The 9358-nt window shown below is 37.2% G+C and overlaps 1 protein-coding gene and 1 long non-coding RNA gene across 2 annotated transcripts in view; one reads left to right on the top strand and one right to left on the bottom strand.

Annotated features, from left to right (window-relative positions):
* Positions 1 to 633: 633 nt before the first annotated feature.
* On the bottom strand, positions 634 to 8778 carry SVIP (small VCP interacting protein). Its single transcript, XM_019456553.2, has 4 exons — positions 8609 to 8778; positions 6510 to 6560; positions 5681 to 5794; positions 634 to 1321 (listed from the first exon to the last, which is right to left on the bottom strand). The coding sequence occupies exons 1-4, from the start codon at positions 8660 to 8662 to the stop codon at positions 1307 to 1309; spliced, it is 234 nt and encodes a 77-aa protein (XP_019312098.1). The 5' UTR covers positions 8663 to 8778; the 3' UTR covers positions 634 to 1306.
* Positions 8312 to 9358, top strand: part of LOC109271264 (uncharacterized) — a 221463-nt gene continuing 220416 nt past the window's right edge. Inside the window, exon 1 of the long non-coding RNA XR_002081903.2 lies at positions 8312 to 8553. This is a non-coding gene — a long non-coding RNA (uncharacterized LOC109271264). The remainder of the gene's footprint in view (positions 8554 to 9358) is intronic.

Here is a 9358-nt window from a genome sequence, read left to right as displayed (position 1 = left end):
ATCATATATGATATAGTGCTATGTAATACAGGTCTTGTGGGAGGGATGAGCACAATGATGGCTCAGTTTTCTTTTTGTAAATCAAATAAGCTGGTCTAATTTATAGTCTCCATTGGCACTTAACTGTCTTACAAATTCTAATTTAGGGCTCAGATTGTGGCCTTGTCATCCAAAAGAGTTAGCAACCAAATTAAAAGATATAGGAATTCTCCTATTTTAGCTTATTATATACTAAAAAGGAAAATTCAAAAAACAAAAATGCTATGTTACTAATGCTCATGTTACTAATGAACAAAAACTAGAAAAGTTTATGACTATGCATCACATAGAGTTACCTCATAGTATGTTTATGTTTAAAGTAGACCTTTTAAATACAGTACCTACATGTTTCTATTTCATACATTCACATTTGCCTTGGCAATTTCGCATGTGTATAAATCTTGAGATCATTCTTTAATAAATACAAAAGAATAAAAACACCTATGAAATTTGGACAAATCTATTATCACTCAGTATAGCCCATAAGATTCTTAGTTTAACTCATTCAGTTACTACAAATATCTTTAGAGTTGAGTCTGACATCGTGTAATAGATCACTGCCCTCTGATGGTACTATTAATACATAATTTTAAATTCAGCAAGCAAAAAAACACTTTTATTGCAATGTAAAACCCTACATGTTAATTTTATAAGCCACAGAAATAGAAAATAAATTAGGAGAAATTCAACAGTTTCTACAAATTTTCATTACTCATTGGTAAGATACAAAAATTTACAGTGTCCCTTCATATAAGCCCTTCAAATGATTTTTCAACATTTTCCCTGATGATCAGTTTCAAGGCACAAAGTCCATAATTTTAAGCAAAAGCCTTCATAGATAATGAAATAAAAACAGACACAAGGCTAAGCAGAAAAATATAGATTGCTAGGTCATCATATAAAGGAGAGAAAATACAATGGCAAACTTTAATGTCTGAGGTGTATGCAGACTTTTTGCATGCGACATATATATATATTCACTATTTAGGTCCATGTTTTAATTACTAAAAAATGCCAAATCACCCACTACCTGCACAAGAGCAAATGTAAGAAAATAAGTATTTGATGAAGGCTCTGGCCATTTTCTAAGTCTGAACATCAAAAACAGTTTCGGTCTATCAATACTGGAAAAGCACTGACTGCATTTAATGGCACTACAATTACAATAAATTATTTTATTTATTCAAAGAGAAGACATTAGGCTGCGGACGTCCACTTGATTGCAGATATTAGTTACTGGCAGTAGACTTTTCTACTCACGTTACGCTTATGAAACTGTCCACTAGAAAAGATAAAAACACATGGAGACAAGTAAATTTTATTTAAAGTTAATGTAAAAATATCCTAGTGAACAAAAATAGAAGTATGGGCTATACAAATGTGAAGTGATTTCTGTGCATAGCAGTGATTAGTATAATTTTACATGATGGTCAACTTCTGAAATAAGACAAACGATTGTTTAAAGACATAAAGAAGTAAAACAAAATACCTGGGCAGATTAACGGGTAGCTAAATCCCAAATAACCAATAATTAGCTCAGGAAAACCAAAAGAAAATACCACAAAATAAAAACAATGAAACCGTAAAATAAAAATACAGGAATTCTTGTTTGAGGCAGGGAGCCACAGAATGGCAGAAATTGTTAAGTAATGGTTTGGCAAAGTCTTTTTCTTGCTTGACTTGAGAAACTTGGTTGTTCTGTTCAATCAAGTCTACTACATCTGCAGGAGTAAATTCTGAAAAAGTCACTGGGATAGTACCAGGTACTTACCAGTCTCTTCAGTAGTGGTTTTCATGTACATCCAAGCAATATTATTGGGTGTTACATATTTTTTTTAAATCTGTATTTCAGTTTTGAAAATTAAGGGTTAATCCAAGTAAATTTGCTTTCATTTTAGGACTTCTTAGAGATTTGGAACATTGTGCACTTTTGAATCTCTAAGAAAGGGATTCAGAATACAATATCGTGTCCAGGAATTTAAAATATTTTATTTTTTACCACGGGACTCTATTTCCCACAATATATCTTTGAAGATTAGTGTTAAAAAGACCAGAGCAGTGATTCTCAATCTGGTTTGTCGCATTAGGCTACCTCGAGGAGCTTAAGAAAGTCCTGATGACTAAACTCCACTCTCAGAGATTCTGATTAGCATGAGGTGGGAGCCAAGGGTCAGCCTTTTTTGAAAGCTCCTCATGAGATTCTAACATGTAGCCAGGGTTCCGAGCCACTGCATTAGAGGTCTGCCACTACTCCTGTACTGTCATATCCTGTACTGATATTAGTTTGTACCATGTCATCATCACACTGAGCTCTTAAAATAAAGCTCCCTTGCCACTCTAGAAGAGAGTGGGGGGGGGGGTCCTCAAAAAATTAAATCATTTACGTGATCCAGTAATTCCACTATTGGGTATTTACCCAAAGAAAATGAAAACACTAATTTGAAAAGATACATGCACCAGTATGTTTATTGCAACATTATTTACAATAACCAAGTTAGGGAAGCAGTCCAAGTATCCATTGATAGATAAAGAATATGTGGTGTATGTATACACACACACACACACACACACACACGCACACACAAATATCACTTAGCCATAAAAAAGATGAGATCTTGCCATTTGCAACAACATGGATGGACCTAGAGGGTTTTATGCTGAGTGAAATAAGTCAGACAGAGAAAGACAAATACCATGATTTCACTTATATGTAAAAACAGACAAAACAAATTTTAAAAAGCACAAACAGGGTCATAAATACAGAGAACAAACTGATGGTTGCTAGTGGGGAGGAGGGTGGGAGGATGGTCAAAATGGGTTAAGGAGAGTGGGAGATACAGGCTCTCAGTTATGGAATGAGTAAGTCAGAGGGAAAAAAGGTACAGCATAGAAAATACAGTCAAGGGTATTGCAATAGGGTTGTACGGTGACAGATGGTGGTTCTAGTGAGCATTGCATAATGTATAGACTTGTGGAATCGCTATGCTCTACACTTGAAACTAAACTAATGTAAAATTATGTGACAATGAAAAGAAATTAAAAAGAAAAAAAATGAGGTTGCCTTCCCAGAAGATAGTGAGCATTGCCAATGCCAATCATCCCGGGAAGAGGCAGCGCTGGTCAGGAGATGAATATGTGGAGTACATGAAGACAGAGAGAGGCCATGTTTTCCTCATACTGTGAAGTCTGGTGAGGAAAAATCTAGCTACACAGTAGAGGCCACACCAGGCCAGCCTGCAGAACAGGCCTGGCAGCAGCCTTTAAAGGACCTTAGGCCAACGGGTTTGAAGATTAAAGTTACTCTCTGCCTTCTGTTTCCCCTTCTATTAGCATTGAATCTCTAAAAACTTATTTTGAACTTCACTGTATGCTCTCAATGATCTACGCAGGTGGTGGAGGGGAAAGGAGCATGTCTCTTAAAGCTAGTGTGTCAATGGTAGAAGTGATTAGGAATATTCCAAGGGAAAATGACCCAGAGTACAGCAGGAGTGGTTTATCATAATGAGCCACTGTCCACCTTGATGGCCTTGAGGGTGATTTTTATTAATGGAACCAGAGAGCTTTCTTGTAAGAACAGTACACAAAGAAAAACAGGCAAAAAATTTAAAATTGGGATGATTTTAATTCTGAACACTGCTGAAGGGACCAAAAGCAGTACGTGGCCTAATTTATTTCTAAAGTATAGGCTTCAGGCTAGGCTTCAGATTTAATTAAAAAAGCTACTTTCTTTCTTAGAGTTTAAAATCTGATGTTAAATTTATTAGATTAGAATATGTCAAATAAATACCTTCTTAACTCTGACTATATATAAAGTATCTTTTTCTTATAACATTATATGTGATTTTGATTGTCACTCAATACCCCCATTTCTTCTATTATGAAACACTGAAATTCAGCATAATTTCTGGTCACACACTTTAATTTTCACAATTTTTGTTATTGTTTTTGAGAAACTTCTATGAAATAAACCTGGTGGCATACACCTATATCTCAGTAGAGTAATGAACGCAAACATCTATGCTTCTGATAAATATCCTGACTTTGTATCAACCAACTGTTTCACTTTCCAGAAGATTTATTCTCTTCTATTGTGCAGGTATATAAAAAACATAAGCACAACAGTCACAGCTATTTACCTTAAGACTGAAACCGATTATTCTATACACTGTTAAAAGTTGATAAAATTATATTTTCTTTTACTTTCATTGACTAAACAAAACTAAATGAATTAATATACAATGGTAAAATACACACAGATAAATCATACTTCTGCATGATATTCCTAAGCCAGAAGCACCTCTTCTCAGGATGCTTCTAAACTGCCTGCCCCACAGGATAGGAGGATATATACGTGTATGTATTTATATATAGTTTTAAGAGCTCCCCCAAAAAAGTCAGTGCTATTGTAATAACATTGTATGGTGACAGATGGTATCTACACTTGTGATGAGCACAGCAAAATGTATAGAGATGTTGAATCGCTATGTTGTACACCTGAAACTAATATAACACTATATTAACTAGACTTAAAAAAATTAAAAATCAAAAAAACTGAATTGCAAAGACAGTAAATCAGCTAAATAAGTGCTAATAAATCATTGACAAGTTAGATATAAATGACTGAAATTCAGGACATTGTCCTTGTCACAAAAACACTTACTTGAAAAATTTATTTCCTTTAAAAATGGACCAAAGAATAAAATCTTTTTTTTTTAAATTTTTTAAAATATTTATTTATTTTTGAGAGACAGAGTGAGACAAAGTGAGACTTGGGGGGGGGGGGCAGAGAGAGAGGGAGACACAGGTTTGGAAACAGGCTCCAGGCTCTGAGCTGTCAGCACAGAGCCTGACACGGGGCTCGAACCCACACACTGTGAGATCGTGACCTGAGCTGAAGTCGGACGCTCAACCGACTGAGCCACCCAGGCACCCCAAGAATAAAATCTTAGTATCTGAACAATATTTTCTTGTGCTTTAACATGTAAAATAAAACCTTTCTAGAAAACCTTTATAGAAAACTGTAAAGATCCTCAAGTTCAGGGTCCTGTTTAACTTGTCCATCATTGTATTTCCATGTCAAGAGCTGCAATTGCTACGTTGGGAGGTGGGAGGTGTGTATGTCACACTCACCCCGTATAGTCTATTGTCCAAACTGACATTTACTGAACTATGATAATGAGTGACCATGAAAAGCTCAAAATCCTCAAATCACTCAGTGAAAAAAATGTAGGTTATTTAAAAAAAAAAAAAGGAATCTATAGTGTAATCCAATTCAATTAAGATTGATGTACAAATGGAGATTAGAAATGAGGTCTGTCAAAATGACACTGAATTGGGGTGAATTTTATGTTCTTCTTTATACTCTTCCATATTAAGTTTCCTATATATTGTTATTAATCATATAAATACAAAATATTAAAATACAGTGCTAAGGTAATCAGGAAAAACAATCTATTTTCATTTTTGGAAATGCTGGAATGTCCACATAAATTGGCACTTCTTCCAATCTATTTATTTATGCTTTTAAATTAATTTAAAATTTTCTGATAATCCATTTCAAGAAGAAACTATTGAATAGATTGCTACTGACATTTTTTAACATTCCAAATAAATTAAACTGTAAGTAAATTTTAATACTTACCCTAAGTCCACCTTCTGGTGGGGGCCCAGATGTAGCAATTTGTTTTTCTATTTTTTCCTTTTTCTTTCTCTTTTCTTCCACAGACCGAACATCCAAAATGCCCCGAGATGCAGCCTTTAGAAAATGTATTAAATGGTTTAGAAGAACAACAAAAATTAGTATCCAGTATCCAAAAGGTATTTGTTTGTTGCTTTTTAGGTTTTTCTTTGGAAGAGAGTTTTATTTGTGGTAACAAAGAATTAGACTACTTCTATAGAAGCTTTGCAGAAAGCATCATTTCTTCACTGGGTATTTTTTCCCTAAACTTAACTTGACATCTGTCAGTGCTTTATAAAGTATGGTCACTTTATCCCAAAGAAGAAGGTTTTATTAAAGGGGCATCTCACATTACAGAAGACATCTGTACAGTAATTTTCATGCATTAAATGATGTAAATGCATTAATGTATGTTATAGAAATACAGAAATCATTTAAAAAATGATTATACATAAATTTATAGGATATCAAACACAATTTTCATTACAGAATACTAGTAATAAACATCTATTGAGAATAAAGAACACAATTATCTATGTGGGCAGAATTTTATTAAAAAAATTTTTTTTTACTATTTATTTTTTGAGAGACAGAGCATGAGCAGGGGAGGGGCAGGGAGAGAGGGAGACACAGAATCCAGAGCAGGCTCCAAGCTCTCAGGTGTCAGCACAGAATCCAATGCAGGGCTTGAACTCACAAACCGTTAGATCAAGACCCGAACCGAACTCATATGCTTAACTGACTGAGCCACCCCAGCACCCCTATGTGGGCAGAATTTTATTTCTACTCTTACCTCCTTCTGTCTTCTCTCTGCAGCCTCTGCAAGCTTTGCTCTTTTCTCTTCCTAAAGAAATTGTGTGTAAAAATATGTTGTAAAATAAAACCAAACATCATGGATAATTTATATATTATAAACCAATATATATAAAACCAATTTACAAAAATATTTAGTACTCGTTCAAAATGTCCCACTAAGACTGTCACTATTTACAATATTTATGAAATACTTAACTTCCTGAAATTCATTCTCCAAACCCATATACCCCCAAATAAGCACATAAGACACATATACGTAACATGTATTATAAACGCATATATATTATATATATTCAGGTTGTGCTATAAAATAATATATTTGCTTTTTTTTTTTAAGGCTTACAAGCTAGTCAGTATAATAATAAAACAAATGGCATTTAATAAGACAAGAAAGGAAACATGTGGTTTGAAGTAGGTGGTATTTTCAGGAAACAGTCATGAATGAAGTGGGCTAATCTTATTGTGTAGGACATGAAGCCCTGAAGGAAATTTTAAAGAGGTACTGCTCCATGTTGGGACACACTGAACATTACTTTTTATATCATGTATTACTATTATTAATTATAAATTATAAATTCATTAAATATATAAGACAGTAAGCAGCACTCCCTTGGCAGCTGTGTTAATAATTTCTTTGTTTACTCTACCACAATACATATATTCATTCATTCACTGGACAAATACTTACTGAGCAACCATCATCCCCCAGGAACTTTTCTAGGTGCTGAGGATGCAGTGGTAAAAAAACCTGACAAATGTTTCCAATCACATGGAACTTACATTCCAGTGAAGGCACACAGTTAAATATAATCAAGTCTGTTTAACATGTCTGTTAAATAGTTGTGCTTTGAGAAAACACAAAGAAGAGTATGGTGATTAAGAAATGGAAGTGTGGGTGGGTGGTATAGTGGGAGATCTATTTCACTTTGGGAGGTCCTGGATAAACCCCAAAGATAAAGTGACATTCCAGTAGTGAACCATGTGTTTATCTGTGGGGATAGGGGGGAGAGCTTAACAAATGCTGGCATATTGGTATTTTACCAACAGCTAAATAAACAAAATTCACAACATTTAAAAGCAACACTAGCAAGAAAGACAAGGTAAATTTTCCCATATCAACTTCCAGATCATTTTCAGTACCTATAATCAAATGGCTGAAGAGTTAATGTACTTCCCCAAACACCTTACTTCCTTCAACGAATTTTTAGGTAGAAGAAGAGAGTAATTTAGGTTTTCTATTATCAACAACCTGTAAGGACTATTAATGTAAAGATACTGTTATAAATAGAAAGCTACAAAAGGTATAAATGACTTGTACCACAAACCACTTAAATACGAAATTCAGCTAAAGAATGAATAATTTCTAGTATATGTCCCAAATATTGCATGAGATACACCTATTCTTAAAATATATTTTTTTTGATCTACAAATTCAAATTTAACTGGGCCTTCTGTATTTCTATTTACTAGATGTGGCAAAGTTACAAACTCTACATTCCGTACTACGTAAAACCCTTGTTTAAAAAGAAGAAATTAATAAAGAGATAAAATGGTAATGGGAAATAGCTGATTATTACAATATCCAACAGAGCACAGGAGTGTAAGAGATTTTATTAAGCACCTTCTTTATACAGTTGGTACAGACACAAGAAAACGCACATCGCCTAGATTAAGAACTTCAGTTGCACCCTGACTTCATCCACCGCATCGCCAAGAATGGCCCACACACCGCACCGTCTGCGTACGCCTGCGTCCTTAAGAACTCCCAATTTCCCCCAAGTCTGCGAAAGGTAAACAGACTCCGGAGCCGCCTTTGGGCAATTTTTTGTAACGGAAGTGGAGAGACCGACACGGAGGCGGCGGCTGTGGTCCCGCGGCCAGACCCAAGGTCCCTCGGAGCGTGTCCACACGTCTTCGCCAGCAGAAACCACCGGCGAGCTGTCCGGTCCGCGCCTCCGCGCCCAACGGCCAGCCCGGGAGCCCCCAGCTCGCGGCCTCCGACGCGCACCTCCGGAGAACAGGTGCGCGCGGCGCGGGTCGGCGGACATGGGAACCCGGGGACGCGGCCTTACTCACCAGGTCCGGCGAGGGAGGCGCGGACTCCCCCGGACAGGGAAAACACATCCCCATGGGGAGAGCGGCTAGGGGGTCCCTCTCTGGGCCCGCCCAGACCTGACAGAGCGAACTGCGCGGTCAGATCCGCTTCCCAGGTTCGCGGCGCTCGCCCCGCCCCCACCCCTGCCCGGCGCCTCGGCTCCGCCCCGCCCCTCTGCGGCAACGCCCCGCCCCACCCCTCCTCCGCTACAACGCCCCCCCCACCCCCCACCGCCTGTCACTCCACCACCCCGCCTCTCCCTACCGCCCTCTAGAGGCAATTCCCCACCGCGCTCAGCACAGCTCCTCCTGGCGAGTGCCAGGGTGGCAGGCAAGCAGGCAAGGCCTCCACGCCAGGAAAAGCTTGCTGAGTTTGGGCAGCTAGAGGGAGAGAGAAAAATAGAAAAACTACCTTTTCTTTACTCACTTGTCAATGGACAGATTAAGTTGTTTCCATACGTTGCTATTGTGAGTACTACTGCAATGAACATGGGGTTACATATTCCTCTTCCAGACGATGCTTTGGTTTCTGTAGTCTATAGATCCAAAAGTGGGATTCCTGTATCATATATATGGTAGTTTTAATTTTAATTTCCAAAGAATTTCCATCATGTTTTCCTTGGTTACTCTACCGGTTGACAATCCCAGCAACAGCATACAAGGGTTCCCTTTTCTCCATATCCTTGCCAGCAATTATAACTTGTCTTTTTGGAAATAGATATAGTAGCAGCT

This window comes from Panthera pardus, unplaced genomic scaffold, assembly GCF_024362965.1.
Source record: "Panthera pardus isolate Hobbes unplaced genomic scaffold, ASM2436296v1 HiC_scaffold_12, whole genome shotgun sequence".
NCBI lineage: Eukaryota > Metazoa > Chordata > Mammalia > Carnivora > Felidae > Panthera > Panthera pardus.
Note: the sequence above shows the minus strand (reverse complement) of the source record. Positions and strands in the feature narration are given on the sequence as shown.